General features: G+C 44.3%; 1 protein-coding gene across 1 annotated transcript in view; it reads left to right on the top strand.

The window, feature by feature from the left end:
• Positions 1-21513, top strand: part of MAML2 (mastermind like transcriptional coactivator 2) — a 218403-nt gene that overhangs the window by 132964 nt on the left and 63926 nt on the right. Inside the window, exon 2 of the mRNA XM_050913261.1 lies at positions 11535-12992. Coding sequence (XP_050769218.1) covers positions 11535-12992 — 1458 coding nt within the window. The remainder of the gene's footprint in view (positions 1-11534; positions 12993-21513) is intronic.

The raw sequence follows: 21513 nt of genomic DNA, 5'->3' as shown, positions 1-21513 counted from the left end.
GTTAGTTGTCTGCAGAGATGGAGTTATGGAGCTATATGACTGCAGAGGGTTTCCACTGCATGGCTCTTGGTGGGGACTTACTCAAGGTGCCTGGACTCCCTTATCCAAGTCAGCAGAGCAGCTGAATAGTTCTGCTTCTGGCCACACCTGGTGCATCGTCGACGTGTAGGCTACAAAAGTGATGCAGCACTGATGCAACAAAGCTCAGTTGTAGTTGAGGGATCCTTAGAGTACTTGGCTGAGCCATTTTCACTGTGTAGCCAAAGGAATGCTGTTTCTTGTGATGGCTGTGGTACCTGTGTCCAGTCTTGCAGGAGTGTGTCCCCTTGTCACAGTGTGTTGTGTCAGGAAGGAGATGCTATTCCACTCAGTCATTGCCAAACAGGGAATTTTTCTCATTTTGAATTTTCAAAGCCAGCGATCACAATTGGCTCTAGAAACAAGCTCAAGGCTGCTGTGGAGGAAAATATGACTTTGAGAATGGGTGTTATCTTTGAGAAGCCTAGAACTGCTCATTTTTCAGTGCTATTTCTATTTGCATGAGTTCACTCAACAAGTGATTGGTGCACATAGGAAATATGGCATATAGGAAGCATCAGTTGTAATGAGTCCACTTCTGTCCCATTCACTGAAAACTATCATAGTGGCCAAAAATACCTGAAAGTTTTGTGGTGACCCTTCATGGTTTACCACCACAGGAGATGTAATGCATAGCTGGTGGGGATGGGCTCCTGTCCAGAACTACCAGGAGCATCTTCATCAGCTCCTTAGCATCCTACTGTGTCTCATGGCACTCAGTGATGAGTCTAGGACCAATGATCGCCTTGAAGAAAGCTGTAGTTGGGATAAAGGCATTCAGTACAAAGGCTCCTAGGAGACTGGATGGCTACAGAGACATGAGCGTCCACAGCAGGGGATTGCACTGACGGTCTTAGTCACTGGCATTGCTGCTCCAAGCCACAAACCACGGTGTGTGCTCAGCAGCAGGGCTTTGCCTCAGAGGGGCAGGACAAAGGAGCTGAAAGGCTGCAGTGTGCAAACGGCATCACCTCATCACTGGGGAAGTTTGCAAGTCCCGCCCTGGCGCTGTCTACTTCAGCCTCTCCTCACTCCATCTGAGGGCTGCTCAGGGCAGTGCCATTGAGCCTGCCTCCCACAGACAGGCCAAGGCACGGCTCTCACATTTTCTTTCCCTCTTTTATCCCTTCCCTGCACCAGATTTGGTCTTCACATGCTCCTCCTACCTATTCAGTGACCAGTGTAACACTGTTCAGTGTTACATTTTAAACGATGTGATGATGGCATCTGGTGCAGAATCAACAGCTCTTGAGACACATGAACCCTATTGCAATGTCATCTCCTTTTGCCAAAGCAAATCTTTTTGCAAAAGCCAAGCTTTTGCTAGATGCTCTGTACTATCAAATATTCTTTTTGCTAATCAGAGAGAAAAAGAAAGCCAGAAAACTTATTTTCACTTTCTTTCAGAGATGTCTTCCTGCATTTGACTTGTCTACTTGCGCAAGCATCTTTCACTCATCCTCTCCACTCCGCTTGTCATTTCTCACATTCCTTTTAAGCATGATCTTGTAAGCTTTTCAATACCTGAATGGTTGGGGTTTTTTTTAGCTTGCAGGTGCCTTTTTCTTACCCCAGACTGCTCCTGGTCCCCTCTATCCACACTGACCTTTTCCAGCTCCTGGAGCATTCCTTCCTGGGTGGTTGCTTGTTTCCAAACCTTTCCATTCACCCTCTCTGGCCATTTTCTTGGGTTTGGATTCTTTCAACCTTCTCATAAAATATCATCAAGATGGTACTCAAAGAAAGACCAAATAATGAAAAATTACCTGAGCAGCAACATGTGCCAGTCCAAGACAACAAGGCATTCAGGGTTCCTGTAACCTGCTAATGATCTTCTACTGTCTCAGACCGATTTTTACTATTCATTCTTGTTCTGTCTTTCTGTCTGTGTTTTCAGGCTAAAACTGAAACTCAGGAGTACAATTAGTAGTAAACATTTAGATACTGGTCAAACAGTTTTCTTCCAGACTTCTAAAGTGTTGGAAATAAAGGAGTTGTGAAACATGGCCAGACGTGTTCTTTCTAAATCCTTGCAGCATCTCATTGATAGCAATGACAAATATATCAGGGGAAGATACACAATCACCTTGATAGGCCTGCAAAAACCACCACTCCTCCCCCTTACCTCTTTCTCCCCTGCTGACTGACAACCGTAGCCACTCCTCATGAACCATAGACTGTTTTGAACCTTGATGTTTAATATTTCATATCCCCTTCTAAATATTTTATTGTCACCTTTCATAAGTCAGCATCTTCGCATTTCCAAACAAATGCTCAGTCCCTCTTTAGATCCTGCTGAGCTCTGGATCTGTCATGTAGTTACTCAGATTCTATCCACATTGGAAGAAAAAGTTTATCATTTCATTGGGATTGAATTTACTGCTGTTCAAGTTTGCTAAATAACCTCTTGATCTGCAGTTAATCTGTTAGAGTCTTATTATATAAACTTTCATAATTTTCTCTTTTATTTGTCACTTCTATTGTCTGTTCTCTTCATAGGAGTATCTTCAAAGCTCTTAAATCATTGTTGTTACTTGTCTCCAAAACGCTCTAAATTTTTGCCTGTTCTGCCATATAGGTCAAACTCTTGGTGGGGTGCAGTTGGCCTGTCCTGACACTGCATGTTTAAGCTGAAGGTTTTGAAAATGTCTATTAAGTACTGCTTCTACTTGATGTCCTTCTTAATGGGGTGAACGTGCATGATGGGGAGAGGCAGGGGAAGATGCCAATACAGGTCAAACCCAGCCATCAAGAGTGCAGCAATCTCATTTGTTAGAGATGTTCTCTTACCACGGGCCTGGATTTGATCCTTAATATCACTTCCCCACTGAAGTTTTTGGCAGAGGATCAGGACTCCTTCCTCCTAACAAGAAGCCATTTTGCCAGTTGCTCATTAAGAGTCTTAGTTGATGCAGTGATGGAAGGCAGTTCTCACTGAAGCAGGCCCTCCTTGTCCTGGCTGATAGAGTCTGATGCTGGAAGCATGACTGGGTAATATGCTGAAGGGATCTTTTTTTTCCAATTGATAAGTGATGACTGTATCTCCTGTGAACTGTAACTTACCCTGCAGAAGACCTCAAGGCCAAACAGTTGGCGTTGAGTGTCCTGTGTGACGCATTGATTTGCAGGAAGAGAGAAACAGTCTAAATATTTCCTTATTTTCCAAGGCTGGATGGATGGCTGCTGTCTTCCTCCATTGACTGAACTTTTGATACAGTGTTGCAGAGGAGATGATAGGTGCTTAGACAGGTAAGAAAAGCCCATGTGTGGGCATGGATATGTGCTCTAATGAAGCTACAAAGCCTTCACACAGCCAGTTTGGAAGCTATGCTGGGCAGAAAACCAGGACCAGACTGCTGTCAGCAGTCTTTCCTTAGGTAAAATCTGCTGTGCTATTGATCTCTAAAAGGCAAATCAAATAACAGCAGCCACATTTTTAAGGATTAGGAGCTTCCTGTGCAAGACAGTATGTGTTTTTAATACCTTAAGCTGACTTATGAAACTGGTAAACAATGTGGAGGGTAGTGTTGGATGACCTCTTTTACATGCCTGATCATCTTGTCAACATTTATAATGCATTTGATATTTCCTTCTCATCAGGATAGGATCAGTTAAGCAGTCGCATTTCCCAAAGCTCAGGTTGCATTATGCTTTGTTCCACATTTCATGGTAATAAACGTTGACATAAATTTCTGTAGATTTCACATAAAGTGATTGTTAATTTATTCATAGTTGAAAAGGATCTTAAAACAAAAAAAAAGAAAGAAAAAAAAGAACAGAAAAGACTTCTCCAGAAGACAAATACACAGCTTGCAGGATAAGAAATGCAGATCTTTCATGCCTATTTGTTTTGCACACAGTAATGACTGCTACATTCTGATTAGCAATCTTGACCTAGTTAAAGTGCTATTGTTTCTCTGTGTTCCTATTCTTCTAAAAGACTGCGGCTAGACATGATATTTTATAATCCATCAGATGTAAAATCTGCATTAAAAAAATAATTATTATGTTTCAGCAACTTGGACCAAAGCCCTGACATTATATTTCTAGGCAGTACACTGTGAATAATATGGATGCATTTTTAGGTTGGTATGTTCAGTTGGCAAGATATGTAATTTTTCCATAAGTGAAGGTAAATTGTGGGATTTCTAACATACTGATTACTATTCCAGCCTTGTTCCCAGCTAATGAGAATTAAGTGGATACTTGTCAGCCAAGGAACATCCTTATTTGTTACTATAAATTCAGTTTTAGTGGCACTTATTACAGTAAATAGGGAGAAAAACTTGTCTTACCTCTCAGTCAGCATTATTATTGACAGTGGTACTTATGCCTAACGATCAACCAGAGCTAGGCCAGTGCAAGAGGCACTGTATAGACACCGAGTCTCTTCCCAAAGAGCTTATGATCAGAAAGACAGGGATGGGTGGTGGGAATGTTTGGGATGTGTGGAGCAAAAATCTCATGGCAGAAAACCTTGCTCCTTGTGATCAGAGTGGTCTCAGGAGCTGATTAGCTAAATGGGAGAGGAGTGAGGCAGAGTGGAGGGGTGCTGGCTCGAGCTGCCGCACTCACCGACAGTGTGGGGCTGAAGGTACCTGCACCTCCTCCTCCTCGCTGCTCAGAGAGAGTGGTTGGTCCTCTTCCTGCGGACACACAGTGGGCGGCAGGAGGCACCTGGAGCTGAGCCTGTGCAAGCCAGGCTGGAGTACGAAACAGCATCTGCTACTCTTGCACAGCTCTTTGCAACTGTGGTAGGGCCGCCTTGACCCGACCACGGTGCTGTGCGGTGCTGTGAGGACACACAAGCTCTCGGCGCTGCTCCCCATTGTGCGGTGTGCCCGGGGCCTCTGCTCCATCACTCAGTCCTGCATGAAAAATTAATGTTGTTTCCCAGATCAGCATCATCCAGCAGATTGGACTTTCTGAACTTGGAGTGCTAAAATCTTTCTAAAGACAACTGTCATGCTTGCATTCTCAGCCATGTCAGGTAGAAGCTGCAAATGAAGACAAAAGATTAAAAATAAATATCTTCTTGCTGTGCAGAGAAAGTGCACAGCAGAGATGCTTGGGAGAGGTGTGCAGAAGAGGACCATGCTATTGAGATCTTCAGGAGAGACGTCAGGGTGAACCTGATGCCCTGGGTGTGGGGAAGAGTGGTAACAGCCACAGCCACCAGATTTCAGGAGATATGTAGAAAAAGCGGTAATGGGAGCCCTTTTGCCTCTTCCTAAAAAGTGCGTCTGTAGTCAGAAACGGGCCATGAGGGTGCGTGTGTGATCATGGCGTTAGGACCAGTGATGGCTCCGGAGGTGGCAGCTCAGGGCAGTGGCCCCTCCTTGTCCTTGTGTCAGCCCCAGGGCACCTCAGTGGCTCCACAGCTGGCCATGGTGTGAGTCAACACGGCTCCCGTGTCTGGCCGAAGGGGTAGGAAAACAAGGAGAGGGGCGCCTGGTCCTCCTGCACGCTGGGGAGATGCCTGCAACAGGGAAGCTCTGCACTGGTGAACCCCAATCCCTGCCTGGAGAGGCACTCCTCAGCTTGGCTCGTCTCCAGACACCGCAGGAGGTGGCACTGCAGAAGGCTGGCAGCAAACACTGTGAACCACTGTTTTGAAAATGAGAGCTCCTGTCATTCAGGATCAGGCCCTAAGCCCCAGGGGTGGCTTGCTGGGTCCAGCCCTGGGATGCAAAGGTGCTTTCACAGCATAAATAAGAAGTAGCATTCAGCATGTTTTCCTCCTTTGGAATGAATTCTTTTTTTTTTTTGGCCACTTTCGTTGTTCGAATATTTTCTGTATTTTTCATGTAATTCCTTTGCCCCTTCCCCTCCCCAGACAGATACATGAAGGATTTTGTTTACAGTGCAGCCATAGATACAGTCAGCACATATTGTGAGAAAGTCTAGGAAGTCCAAAAGGAGCCTTTTAAAGTGGATTTGTCTGCTGCTTCTATATTAAAAGCATAAAATCCAAAGCTGCTTTTTTAACATCAGAAGTATTACTCCACACGAATTGCTAACGCTGCCGTGCTGCCTGCTTCACAAAGTGTGATAATCGCTTGAGGGTTAAGTTAGCAGCACGTTACGAGTTTCGTCCCCGTTGTTCCACCACACAAGCTAAGAAAGCTGCAAACCTTAGTAGGACAATGTGAGAGATGGGAGAACAAAGTTGGTAGATCTTCCTTTTACGTCTTCAGCTAATAAGGATTAGTGGAGACTTAAAACTATCACACTCTGATGTTTTCTCTGTAGTTTACTTGGAGCATTTTGGTGGTTTCGTCCAGTCTTAGGTGTCTAGCTATAAACATTCTGAGATGACAGTCAGATGCATTACTAACATCTCTGTACAAAGCCAAGGATGGGTTGCACTGGGAAATGAATTTGTTTGGAGATCTGCGGGCACTATGGAGGTACTCAGGCAAGTCAGAGGGACAGGCTGTGTTTTACTTGTCCTGAGAGCTGTGAAACTCAAGGCTGCTGGATGGTTAACCTAGGACTTCTGTCAAGCGCCGTGCTCCTACACATTGTTAAATGAAGTAAAAAGCAAATTCTAAAGGAAGTCCAACTGAAGAAGCTCCGTGAAGCGTACAAAAAAGAAGACTTTCAATGAAAGTGAAACCAGATAGTCCTTATCATTTCCTGCTGCCACAGACAAATTCTTTTCTCGGCCATATTGTACAGTCCATGTGGCAAGGAATACAAGGTGAATGCACATGGGTAATGTCAGAAATGGATCAAAGGTGTGATAAAAATATTGTTAAATATGGATATTTTGGAGAAAACAATCTCTAAAATTTCTCATTGACAAATCATGCTTTTGCACCAAAGAAGTTTTTGTTTCCATTTTCTGAAAAAACTTTTGAGCCAGAAAAAAATAATCAATTTTCAGCAAAATCCTCTAGTTTTACGTTTAGTAAAAAATTTCAACCAAAAGAAAGGTGAAGCAAAAGCTTCCCCCGCCCCCCCCCCCCCCCGCAAAGAAAAATTATTTGATACCAGATTTTGATGAGCCCTAATTATTAGCTCGGTGGAACTCTTGCTGATTTGGCCTGGTGTCAGGGAGCATTAGAGAAGAAGCTGCCTCTCTTAAATCCCTTTTAAGACTCAGAATAAATTTTAAATAGAAACTAATTGTCCCTCTGCACAGGACGTGGTGTCACACTGGGTCGTTTAGACCAAGTCATCTCTAGAGTTTTGCCCTCCACTGTTAGCGTCCCTGAGCAGTTTGGCCAGTAACAGCACTGCGCTATGTCGTGGTTTAACCCCAGCCAGCAACTAAGCACCACGCAGCCGCTCGCTCACTCCCCGCACTCAGTGGGATGGGGGAGAGAATCGGAAAAAAACCCCCAAAACTCGTGGGTTGAGATAAAGACAGTTTAATAGGACAGAAAAAAAGGAAAATAATGATAATGATAACAATAATAATAATCAAATGCCAATAATAATACTAAAATAATTAGAATATACAAAACAAGTGATGCACAATGCAATTGCTCACCACTCACCGACCGATGCCCAGTTAGTGTCTGAGCAGCGATCTGCCCCTCCTGGCCAACTCCCCCGGTTTATATACTGGCCATGATGTCATATGGTATGGAACATTCCTTTGGCCAGTTTGGGTCAGCTGTCCTGGCGGTGTCCCCTCCCAGCTTCTTGTGCCCCTCCAGCCTTCTTGCTGGCTGGGCATGAGAAGCTGAAAAATCCTTGACTTAGTATAAACACTACTTAGCAGCAACTGAAAACATCAGTGTGTTATCAACATTATTCTCCTACTAAATCCAAAACACAGCACTATACCAGCTACTAGGAAGAAAATTAACTCTGTCCCAGCTGAAACCAGGACAGCTATCTTGCAAACATGATCTCCAGAGGCTTAGCCCGTGTACTTTTAACTTCAGATAATCAACGCATCCAGCACTCCCTCACTGTAAGTGCGTGAATGCATCCTGACTCACCAGAGCCTGCTCAGCAAAGGTCTTACAATAACACAGGCTGCCAGGAAATGCGTGTACTCTTTGATGGTTCTTACAGTGCTGCCCACCTACCTGTGGGATGGAGCTGTGCATGGAGGGCTTCCTCCTCTCCCGCTTACTGTCATGTCACTCATTTCCCATCACAGAGCCTTTCAGTATTACACAGTTCAAGCAGTTTGAGATGTGTAATCGCAAGCCCGTTTGATCTGAGGAATGTGCCTTTGTGTTATAGGAACTTTTGCTTTACGTTTACTGACCCAAATCAATCCTGGCTTGCAAATTGGAGGAGATGGAGCTTGAAATCTGGCAACCTCTTTTTTTTACCCTCTGAAGAGCCTGTGCTTTGCTTGGGGGAAAAAGGGCTCAAGTACTGACTTTCAATCAGTAGTTGAAAAATGTGATTGCTAGAAAACTGCAAAGATTTGAGTGATCGAACCCTGGTCCGCTCCCTTCTGAAAACAAAACAGGCGTAATGCTGGGGCAGCAGTGCCCCATAGAAGGCAGCACTGAGATGAAATAGCAAGAGAGAGACGCTTGTGATGGACACTGCTCATCTCGCTGAACAAACACAGACTGGTCTCCCATGAACTGCCCTGACACATAATCGGTAACAGCTCGGTGCAAGGAGGGAGAGGGGGCTTCATCCCTGTGGGCTGCCACATCCATCCCATGCCCTCGCCCTCCACATCCCTAACTCATGGGGGATGTGAAAGCAGGACCTTTTCAGCAGCCTCAGTGAAGTCCCCCAAGAGTCCCCTGCACCTTTGCAGCCTCGCTCGCTCTCATTACTGCTTTAAGGTGGGGATATCTATTGACCAAGGTGTTGTCAGCATTCAGAGGGCAGTGTTTGCAAGGTTTGGGGGAGATGCGATAAGCCAGCACTTGTTTCTTCTGCTTTAGAAATGCATAGTGCCTTTTTTGGTAGGCACTTTAGCAGAGCAGATGTCATGAAACCAGGAGTCCTCCAGCCCATGTCAAGGGAGGGAGCGCTTGGTTAAGGGATGTGTCTGGAGATCATGGTGCTCTCCCTGGCTCTGCTGCTGACTTGTGCATGTCACCAGGCAAACCACTTCACAGCTCACCCGTATCTGCTAGCAGCTAGTTCAAATGCAGAAGAAAAGCAGCTACTGCGCACAGCACAGTGCAACACCTGCATTTTTAATTGTATCAGAAAGCCTCGTGCAGGTGCTCTGAAAATGTGAAGACATTTTAAACAGCTCCCTCTGATTCAAAATGTCAAGCAAAAGCAAAATTAACTCAGAAAGGCATATTAACCACATAAAGTATATACATATGCAGAGAATATATTATTCATTATCTGTTCAGCCTTTCTGTCAGCAGCACATCTGAAAGCAAAACATGCTGCCAAGTCATGTATTCTGATGACCTGGGGACTTCCCCATTTCCCAGGAAGATGAATTTGGGGGCATGAGAATGATTTCTAATAAACACACTGACAGCAAAGATGATGGTAAAAGGAAGTGCAGCTTACCTTTTTTTTTGCAAAGGAAAGTACAGTGACTCATGTGTCAGAAGGAACACGCTAACCAAAGACAGTCCGTGCACTTCGCAAGTGACCACCCAAAACTCCCCCCAGGTGACACCTAATGACAATTAGTTACTCTTGAAGGCACAAGGTCTGTGGTCTTGTACAACTAGGCACCAACATGTCTGTCCTTAGGAAATGAAAACATGCATCTGTGATTCAAAAGCTGTGCTGGAAACTTAACGAGATAGGAGATGAGATTTTCAGCGTCAGAGAGAGAAATTACAAGCTTTATTTTTAAGGGCTAAACTCAGTGACCTGCTGATGCAATGGAAGGATAGGTGGGTACGGAGGAAATATGTATTTGTCAGTTGAGCTCTTCCCAGGCAACTCACTGGTATTCACACCAGAATAAAACTGTTCACACCTGGAGTTATCTGGGAGGAGCTCTTACCTATAGATAAGCCTGAAGTTGAGAGGAATGGGGGCCACAACAAAGTATTACATGCCCATGGACTTCTGTGCATGAAACAACATGATACAAATAACATGACTGGAAGATCTCATAAATCATCCTTCCTCACTTAACTGGAAAAATAGAGTTCTCAGTGTTCCCTCTGCCCATCACAGCCTCCCAAGTTATCACAGTTTGTACGGGCGCCGTTTTCTCACTGGCACACACAGGTATTTTTCAGATGACATTGTCCTGTTGCCTCCGAGGCCGGTGCACTTCTGCCCAGGTGCAGAAAGGCAGAAGATGAGCCGTGTTTCCCTGTGGAGTTTCCTGACATTGCTCGCAGCTGACACAGCGACAGCATGTGTGCCGACTGACAAGGGCTGCGTGCGTAGCATGTCCACTGCTTGGTGTGCACACCCTTAATGTACAGAGCTAAAGATATGACAGCTGCGCTTGTTTAAAAGTGATCTATTCTTTTATGAACCGTGTTCAAAGCAACTCTACTTGAGGGTATCTGCACCTTACTTGAGGGCATATACACCAAGTCCAAACTTTTCAGCTTGTGGGACTACATCTTTGTTTTGTGTGCGTGGGGTGGGAATTTTTGTGTACAACCATGGCAGATGAGTGTAGATCAAGTGGACAGAGCCGTGAACCGCTTTTCCTTCGGTAGGCTCACAGGGCTTGTGAGCAGATGGAAGTATCACTGTAAATATTCAAGGAAAAGGAAATAGAGTTACAGTTCTCAGAGCAGTGTTGCGCGGACTGTGTGTTTTATAGCAGATGTTTCAGGGCATAAACAATTAGGGCTTAATGTATTAATATACATCTCTGGAAAATAATCTGGCAGTACATCATGGGCCAGACCCTTGGCTGACATAACCTGACATGGCTCCAGTGGCTTCATTTTCAGTTTTGAACAAGCTAACATCTAACATCTTTAATTATACACATCTCTGGCCAGTATAAACTTATGTGAGATCGGGATGCCTGGATCTTGTGTGTGCCATTAAAATGTCTCCTAGGACCTTTGGAGGTCTGTACAGCAGTCAAAAATCGTCTTTTGGATCACATACCAAAATCATGAGAGTGAAATCCTGCAGCACTGGATAGGCACAAGGGCGGATTTCATGACTGCGTTAGTCTCTGATATCTAAAAATACTTTAGATCTGTCTGGTACAGTTAGATGGGAGCAAATCTGGGGCAGATATGCCCTAGGCTTTGCCAGCTACAGCTGTGGCCACCTCCCTCCACTCACACCCAGGGGGAAGGGGGTCTGTGATCAACAGGAGGCAGCAGTGTTCGAAAAATGCTGGTGGCTACAAGGACAGGGGCGGTGGTGGCAGGGAGATGTCTCACTTACAACATATTTTCCTACAGTTCTGCATAGTTTCTTTGACTGAGAAAGCCCAGAGTAGCTTTCTGTACTAAGCAATGCTTACTTGCCTGTTGCCTTTCAAGATCCTTCTAGCAAATAGATTACAGATTGTTTCTTCGGTGTCATCTAATGATTATTTTTTTTGTCCCTGCTTCTTTCAGCTCCAAGGCTCCTTGAAGAGAAAGTTGGTGGTAAATCTGTCGCCTGTCAACAACAAGAGGCCCAACGGTGTTTCAGAGAGCTCTTTCCTTGACATCAAGAGGATAAGAGTGGGTGATAATATCTCAGTGGGACAAGGTGGACAACAGGTTAACAATTGCCAAAGCCAGTCAATGTCAGGAACTATGTCTGTGGGGCAAGGATCACAAAGAAAGGCCAGCAACCTAGCAAACAATACACATGCTACTGGGAATGGCATGTTTAATATGACTTTGAAAGAGGTAAAGAAAGAACCAGGAGAAACGATGTCCTGCAGCAAACACTTAGATGGCCAGACGTCCCATGAGAACATGTTCCCTAACAGATATGGGGAAGACTCGTGGGAACAAATGATGGATCTGGAGCTTCAGGAACTATTTAATGAACTGACTAACATATCAGTGCCACCAATGAGTGATCTTGAGCTAGAGAATATGATAAATGCCACAATAAAACAAGACGAGCCATTCAACATTGACCTTGGGCAGCAGAGCCAGAGGGGCCCTGTGAGATCTCTGCAGATGGATAAGATGGTGATAAAAAGTGAATATGCACCAGGCATGAATCAGGCTCCTGTGGGCTCCCCACAGATGAGGCCTTCTTCTACAGGTCCAGCCTTCACTATGGCCACCACTGCCATGTCCACCTCTTCACCCATCCCTTCGGTGCCTCAGAGTCAAACACAGGTATCGCAGGTTTCTTCTGCGTCCAGTCGGCCATTGCCTAACTGGCAGGAGGTGTCTCATGCACAGCAGCTCAAACAGATCGCAGCCAACAGGCAGCAGCATGCCTTGATTCAGCAGCAACAGCAGCAGCAGAACCAGACAGCCAACTGGTCCACTCTGTCTCCATCAGGACCTTCCCCTGGACCCTTCGTGCAAGAGAAAATCCCCAGTCCTTCTTTTCGCCAGCAGCAGTTCAGCCCACAAAGCTCAGCAATGCTTGGGGTACCAGTGAATGGAAACCAGTCAAAAGGGATGAACAACTATGTTTATAAACCAAGCACTCCCCAGAGCAATCCCATGGACATAATCATGCAACAGAAGCCTCAGGACCTCAACAGAAACTTTATCAACAGCGCTCAGCCACCACTAGAGCAGCATCATGGCAACACAAAGCCTTTGTTTCACTTTAACTCAGAGCAAACAAACCAGCAGATGCCTTCAGTTTTGGGTTCCCAAAACAAGCCTGCCCTTCTGCACTACACACAGCAGGCACAGGGTTCAGCCCCCGTGCAACAGCCACAGCAACAGCAGCAACAACAGCCACAGCCGCAACCTGCTCAGCCTCTCCCGAACCAGTCTCTTCAAAGGCCACCTAATGTACCCCTAGCAATGCAGCAAAAAATGATGCTTCAGAAAATGCAGCAAAGCCAGCAAATCTCAGGTTTGCAGTATGCAGTCTCTCAGCAGCATAGACAGGTAAGGCAAATTCCTCCTTATTTGTTACAGAATCATTCTGGTCTGAGTAGTAAAAAGGCTTTTCCAGCCTGGCCTTATTCCTCCAGGAGATGTGTTCTGGTGGCAGATAATGACCATCTCAGCACATACTTCCACAGAGCTGGTGATGGCACGTTTAGCACCTATTCAGGTATATCATGGATGCACATTTATAAGAATTTCAAGAAAGACACGTTCATAACACTTTTTTCTTAACGCAATGGAGTGAATATCACTGCTATATATATTATGTAGATACTTGTCAGAAAGGTGAGATAGTAGGGCAGATGCAAGCTTATTTTGGACCCCTATCTAAGTTTTCTAGCTTACAAAAATTTAGGCTCTTTTAAATGGCAAAATTTTAATGAATTCCTATGTTATCTTAGATAATGTATTTTACAACGTTAATTTTTATGCCATCGTTTTCCTCAGGGAGGCAGGGTTAGGAAATTCTGTTTTTAGATATCTTTTGACTGACATGACAAAAATACTGTTTGCACATTTGTTATCTGTTTGGCAAAGAAAAACTAAGACTTATCTGTGAGCTTTATAAACACCCATCCCACTTCTGGGAATATTCTGTGGATAAAATACATGCTTAGATATGAAGGTGAAGGTTGCCACAGATATGTCTACAATTATATACCACATGGCCAACTCCCACTGTGTTATCATGAGACAGTGCTCTGACAAAATCAGTTGTTATAGCTCAGTTATGCTATGCCAAGTCACTGTGCACCAGGATCCCAAGTTTCAGACCTGCCAATCAAAGTTGGAATATGCAACCTCACTGTACCCCAGAAACTGGAGACCAGGTGCAAAACAAGTAAAACGCGTTTGACCTTGGGACGTTTAAGCTACTCTGACTAGTTTTGGTGGGACTTGGGCTCAACACATTTGAAGGTATGGAATGGCAATATAGGTGTGGAGATCATTTGTGGCTGTGAAAAACAGCTATAAGAAACTACTGAAAAGTGAAAGCCTAAGTCTTCCATAAAGTCCCAGAGAAGCAGCATTGTGAATGAATCATTCAGAACTGGAGTTTCTTCACCAAACTGTTTGGGTGAACAGTCTGATGTTTTAAAAAAAGTAAAGTAAATATAGTTGTACGCATGGACACCTTTCTCCTTTTAACTCTTTTAAAATCCCTGACCAACTAACCATGACTTTCTCCAACAGAAAATCCCTTAGCAAGAGGCATCAGGTGAAACCTATGGGCAGCTTTGGGTGGGGAGACCTTGCTTTGTTGGAAGATGCTGGAGAACGAGTGTTGGCAGGAAGCAAGCACAGCTTTGCTGTTTTACGGGAGGTCTCTGCTGACTGTTCCTCTCCTTCTTGGGCCACTGTGTGCTCTCTTCTTAGGCGCGTTTCCCCATTCTCTTAATAGACTGGCAGGCAGATGAATTTTAACAGTTCCTTCATTCAGCCATGATGAAGCTTCCAGCAATCTGTCAGCACAGGGGAGACAGGCAGGACTTTTGCAAACACTACTATTTTTCTGAAAAAAATATGCAAAGTCACATTCTGGAAAGGAATGAAAACAGTGAAAGCAACTCTGCTTGAGGCAATGTTAGCTCCTTGCTCTGTGTCCTCTTGGGCTGCTGCTCAGGGAGGCAAGCCAACAAGATGGTACTTGGCAACTTGGCCATAATAGTACTTGCAAGATTTATCATGAGTGTAGCAGGATCTCTCACCTGTGCAGCCACAAGATCTTTTGGCTTAGGAAACTTGCCCTAAATGAACTTTGCTGAGTGCCAAACTTTAGATATTACACCAAGGAAGGAATTTTGCCTATCATCACAGACTTCTGCAAGTAGCTTTCCAAAGTTTCTGGTCATCTGACCACTTTTCACAGTTATGTCTGCAGGACATGGCTACCTGACCTGCAGCACAGCTAAGAAGCTTAGAAGCTTTGTAGACACAGATTATGGGGCTTTTGCAGCAAGAATGCTGTTTTTTCTATGCTCTAGAGAGATAGCTGGATTTTTTTAGAGATCCTTAGCAGTTGTTCCAAAGTTCTACTGAAGTTCAGAAAATCAGGTAGGTCTCTCTCAGTAGAGTATTCTGTAGCTGCTGGAACGATACTTAGAAACACAATTGGTCCATAAATTGCAGAGTTTTGGAAAGGTTTGAACATAACTGTTCACCTGGCAGTATTTATGAGTTGTGTGGACTCCTTTAGCGCCTGCCTGCACAGCTGCAAGAGCTCACCAACCCCTTGGTCAGGGCCTGCTTGCCCCATAAGTCCAGTCTGAATATTAAATCAGAGTGGGAGGAGACACCACACATTATCTTCCAATAAAAACAACAAAGGTCAAAGCAACCTCGTGGGTCAGCTCCCGCTGATTTTAGCAATGGGGGCATCACCTCATTTAGGCTGCACTGTCTTCTTTCCTGGAGGATCATCTCCCACCTCTGAGGATTCCTACACATCATTAACAGTAATGCACGATTAATTACCAGCATTGACTAATTAACTTCATTATTAATATTTATTTTACTCATGCCCTATTTCTTCATGAGGAATCAAGGTTTGATTCTGCTTGGTATCATTCAGCTCCTCCTCAGATCATTATAATTGTGGACTGTAAGGACCATCTCAGAACTGGCTGGAATGTTCTGTACCTGAAAATGTGAGTGCACATTCATCAAGGGCTGCTGTGACAGTGCCATCAGATAACACTGACTGGAACACTATAAATTCACATTTTTAGCTGAACTAGCTCACCCTCTGGATTTTTACTCCCCAAGCTTTAAGATCCCCAAAAACCATTTGAACTTGGCTTTATCAGCCCAAGCTGGCTAACTGGAAATGTAAGGCTTTTAATTTCTCTGCTTGTCACGTTCACTTTGTGTCAAATCGGAGCAAACTTGTAGTGGGATTTGCTAATTAGATGTCTTTTGCCTCTAGGGAAAAGTCATAAAAATGATGGAAATCATCTTGGTTTCCTGGAAGGTTGATCTGAATGAAGGGTTTGTTTGCTTCTCTGTTTTATTCTCCATTGTTGTGGGAAAGATTCACCTTTCCATTGTCTATCAGGATGCAACATATGCACAGTCATGAAAAAACTCTCAGAAATTCAACAGTCTCTTTGTTTAGGGAATAATTAGAAGCTCCAAATTCTTCACAGGTTTAATCAGGTTTGCAATACTTACACAGAACCTGGGCTGATGTGGGGAAAATCTGTAACTGGGCTTGGGTAGAAGTTTGAAGTCTAACTTTCCCCTTGTGAAGAAATGTAGTCCAGTCAGTGAAAGATGCTTCTAAAGTAAAACTTAAGGTTTTTGAACAAAAAACTTGACGTTTTTAACTAGTCTAAGAAACCCCACACATATTTACAAAGTTTTTGATCAGCAAGAAGACTTGTTCTATAAGATCCATTAGTCTTCTGTGAAGAAGTCAAAAAACAATTCAAAAAAAGAAAAAGCCTGTATCTACTAAATAAAATATTATTCATCCCTTTCTGGTTTTGACCTAAAGCCAAATTAAACTCAAAGGTTTCAAGCTGACTTTTTCTCCAAATTTTTTTATTCAACTTCATTCACTCAAGGGAGGGGAGAAAAGAAGGCTGAGCTCATGAGAACAGGAACCCTCATGGAGCAAGGCCACTCTTATCTGCTACATGTGGGCATGTGCCCTATTTAGTCTTGGCTTTGGGGGCAAGGATAACACAAGGGATCATGACAGCTTCAGCCCCCACTTTACACAAACAACCAGTGGTCCTTATTTTTAAGGCTCTGGAAGCATCAGTGTTGTCTGTGTAGTCACAACCCACAACAGTGTTTCCTTGTGCAGAACTCAGGGCCTTGTTAGTCCTTGTTCCTTTATAATCACTTTGAGGATGGGATCATCTTCTCCTTTTTTCCTCTTTCTTTCTCTTTTTTTTTTCCCCAAGAACCCAGGAATGTGGTGTGATTAGCTGCAGTTTGGGGCTTTTTTTGCCCATACTTGCCCTAACTGCGGCATGCCTTAGATCATTTTCTTCGCCAGGTCTTAACAGGCTCCTTTTAAATCCAACCAGTCTCCTTTCCTACTGAATACTGAGCAGTCCCTTCTCCGGTACCTGCTCCAAGCATGAGTGTCCCATACGTGCCTCTTGCCTCGTGCTCTCCCACAGCAAGGCTTTGTATTTTCCAGCACGTGGCCAATGGCCTTTCAGGTGCTCCGTGACCTAAGGACACAGCATGGCTGCATTTGGCTGGAGAAAGGCCACAGCGCAGCACTGCACCAAGGGATGTGCCACCAGTGAGGAGCTTGTGCTCAGAGGAGCTCCAGGTGCTGAGGTGACCCCCCCTTGCAGGCCCTCTCCATTACACCAGCCTTTCAAATGCCCAGAAAATCAGCGCTTAACTGATAAATATGCATCATGCTTAAATATCTCCAAGGGATGGAGATGGTATTTCAACAAACCTGGCAGCTCTGCAGAGATGCTGAGACAGATTCTCCTCTCATTTTCTCCAGTGTAAACCCAGGGTAATTTCATTTATTTTCAGGTGAGCATAATTGGACTTACAGCAGCATAGTAAGCAGCAGGATATGGCCTTCTACCTTTTTTTTTTTAAAGCATGGGCACCATATGGATTTAATAAGAAGTGTATGTTAAACTGTCAGATTGTTAGAGTGCTACGTGAGGAAGAAGCACCAGGAGCAAAAGATCAAATGGCTTTTTTGAAAGTGCAGATATAAAAACTCTTGTTATCGTTCACTGCTGAGCGATAACTTCCACCTCTAATTTAGCCTCTGAAATTTCTCAAAGAAAATGTGGCTTCTTTGGATGATTCATATCAAAACAATATTTTCCTAGACCTTTGTGTTTACCACTAAAGAAGAAAAGAACAGCACATTTTGGTGAGGCAACCTCTCTGTTTTCAAGTGTGAAGGAATTATTTTGCAAATATTTGTGAAATGAAGAGAGAAAACCTAGAGTGGCTTGTGGTAATTGGTACAAACCAGGACTTAAATTTGACTTAGATCATAAATAACAACGATTCCAGGCTTTTGGAATCTGCAATAATAGAAACTGTTCCATAGTGTAAGAAAATAACAATGTGACCTTTCTTTCAATGCTCGCTATAAAAATAATATTTGGATGACAGCTTTTCTTGATAGCTCCATTTTGGTCACATTCCTTCATGCAAGGGCTTCTGTATTAAATATTCTGGATAAAAACTTGAGTATGTCCTAATAACCACCATCGATTGCAGGGTCATAGCTGATTTATGAACACAAAACAAGAGAGAAAATGCCCTAAGTTCCTGTATTGTCATGGTGGACAGTTGTCTTGGTAGTGCCTTATATCATTCATGCTCAGTTTGCTGAATGATATATATAGACAATCACACTGTGGACTGTCAGTCCCTGAGGACATTGTAATTCAAAGGCTCAGAGACATTGCCAGTTCCATAAGGTTTCTTGAACTCTTTGCATAAAGTATTTACACTGGTAGAATAGTTGAATATTAGCCACTTAGGTCAAATGCTTCTGGGTCTGGGGGTGTGGGAGGTAGCTGAGATAGTCCCTGTTGTCTCATTTGGACTGCTTTTTGAAGGTACTCCCATGAAGATACCAATAAAAACCATCATTGCACTTGCCTGGATGAGTTCTTTGCTAATGTCAGCACACTTGAAGTCTTATTTATTATTTATTAGCATTGTGAAAGTGGCCTAGTGGCCTGGGAGGTCCACTGACAGGGCAAAATGTCGTTCACTGAAGAACTGTATAAACTTGGATTAAAAATGGCACCTGTCTCAAAGGACAGTGTTGATCTGGCTTCTGTAAGAATCAAAGAAAAGATGAGTTTTACAGAAGGAATTTGAAGGATATCAGCTTCTACCCAGCTGCATGTCTAAAGATGTTGATTTGAGGACTGCAGTGATCCAGGAGGCACTTCATGAACCAGTCAGTTGTCTTGGCCATGGGGAAAAAAAATGCTGTTGGAGACAGGAGGCGCAGTAAGGGTGCTAGCTGCTTCAGTCCTCTGATTTTACTCCACTGCCACTTGGAAGACATGGGCTAGGGTAGGGAAGCAGAGGGACAGCCAAGGTACCTGGTGTGTACATAAGAGAAGAAGATGGTGGCTGCAAGGAGGAAGGGCAGATGAGTAGATCCACAGTGCTGTTGGCTGAGATTACAGTTTACAGGCCTGGGGTGGTGGGGTAAAGTAGGGAACCACCACCAACGACAGGACATGAGTTTGTGCTTATTAGATTAACTGGAAAGGAGGTGTAACAGGACAAGATTGGGATAAGGAACTGTGAAGATGCAATGCTGACGGGGAGGAAAGGGGCCAGGGATGTTTCAGGTCTGGTTCTCTGCTACTAAGCAAGTTAGTCTGTCTTGACCTGGGATCTTGTCAATAAAGCTGGGATATCCGTAAGGGCTCCTTACCTGCCTGAAGTGAGGATTTCTTCTATTGCTGTGTGTGCATCTGAGGCCAGAGTCAAGCCCTGAGTCAACTTCCTGCAGGGATTTTGGAAAGGCAGCCTGGAAAAACAATATAATTCCACAGCCATTTGGAGCTGGCATGGTGAAAATCCCTTTCCTGTAAATTTTTGCTTGTTTGTAGGCAATTTATGAATACCTCAAGAAGTCAAGGAACAAAAAAATTTTAACAAGCCCCAGCTCCCATTTTTCTCCCTAGAGTCTTCCTATTATTTTAATTCCCCAAAGTCCTCAAGAGCAAGTCCCAGGAATTTGTCTCTCTAGGGGTTCAAAATGAAGGAATATTTTAATGGCAAATATTTATTCATCCACTCAGCCACTTTTACTGCTGGTGTTTTTATGGTGGAGATCTGCCCCAGGCCACAGATGACTGTCATTAAGACAGCAACAGACCTAGTAATGTTCCTTTAATGTGAGTTTTCGCGGGTGAATTTACCATTTGTATGTGATGCTGATCCAGAAAATCAGCCAGATGCTCCAACAGAACTATTCCAGAACCACTTGCCTGCTTCATTTGCTGCATGCCTGTTTCTGGTAATGTACACACACAGTGTAAGAGACAGCTTTTGCCATGAAGAATTTATAATCTAAATAAGCAAGCCAGCCAAACCTTGAGAAGAAGGAAATGTTACTGTATATTTTATATATTATTATATATTTTGGGAAAGAGAGAAGGAAGATCTCATTCAAAGCCATTACAATCAATCCACTGGAGTTGTTGGATAAGGACACATTTACCGTCGCAGAGGAATCCTCTGACAGAGTCTGGCGTTTAACTCGACCCAGTGTCAGTCTCACAGACACTATCCTTGTGTCCCAGGATAGTGCCTGAACCTATCAACCCACACCTGCTCATCTTGACCTGACTGCCCCTTGCCCCTTGTTCTGAGAGTTTTCTCTATAGACCCAGCATCCACAGCTCTGAGCCTTCACAGCCCGCACAGTCCCCCACGGGAGACCTCTGGAGCAGTTACAACAGTGTTTGATGCCTCTTTTTCCCTTTGTACCTATAGACTGATGATAGACAGCCCATTGAGATGCACCCAGTGGCTTGCCAACTCTCCAAGGGGCCTTTGAGACACCCGTGCATGGGTGGACATGCCCTGGCTATGCCTGAGATTCTGCTTGCCACTTTGTGTGCGGGGAAGGAGTGGAGTCTTGAGGGCAACCTCATATAGCGCTGAACAGGCCAGCTGTGTTGAGTTTGTGTCATCTCTTCAAAAACGGTCCTCACTTCTCTGTCGCCTCTGACAAGGCTCTGTTTTGTCAAGCCCCAGCTGGAATTTGGAGGGGGTCTGAATGCCTGAAGCAGTTGGTCCATCTGAAAAGCCAGGCACCTTTCACAGAGTCTTTTAATAGTAATACTTAGCTTTGACATAGCTGTGGAAACATGAGAGTTGAATGATTCTCCAATTTCATAGGACGAGGTGAGGATTTATGTGAGGTCCACATCATATCGGGAATCAGTAGAAAACGCAGCAATCGTGTAAAAGGAGGGATATTTATCCCTCTCCATCATACCAGTTATCTGTATTTAATGTTAACTCCCTAAGCTTCCTATGTAACCAGGGAGGAAGGTGCAACTCAGAGTACCTAAGCCAGACGCATATGTGGGGCATAACCTCGCTGCAGAAGACTCTCAGCACCCATGAGCCCAGCTGTGCTGCTCTGCCTGCAAGATACGTACCGACTGAAACTACAGTGCATTGAGTTGCATGCCAGTATGTCAAAGGAAGGGGAGGACAAGGGGCATTGGACACTCTTAGGTGAGGTTTCACAGGATGGCAGAGCTGATCTAAAGGCTAGGAGCTTCAGAAAGGGGCAAGGAGTCCTCCCCCACCCCACCCCTGTGTCCACTCCTTCCTCTGGCACCAGCTCTGGCACTTGTCTGAGCTCTCAAAAAAACAGCAGAAAACTATCCTTTTTCTCTCTGTGTTGGTTTTCTCCTCTTTTAGTGACTTTCTCCAGCTTGTGGGGTCAGACAAAGCCAACACTGGCACAAGGGAAGTGGCAGGAGCACGTAGCTGGAGCCAAGAAGCGGAGATGGGATCTCTCCTGCCA

Source organism: Gymnogyps californianus, chromosome 1, assembly GCF_018139145.2.
Source record: "Gymnogyps californianus isolate 813 chromosome 1, ASM1813914v2, whole genome shotgun sequence".
Classification (NCBI taxonomy): domain Eukaryota; kingdom Metazoa; phylum Chordata; class Aves; order Accipitriformes; family Cathartidae; genus Gymnogyps; species Gymnogyps californianus.
This window is presented reverse-complemented; position numbering and strand designations above follow the sequence as displayed.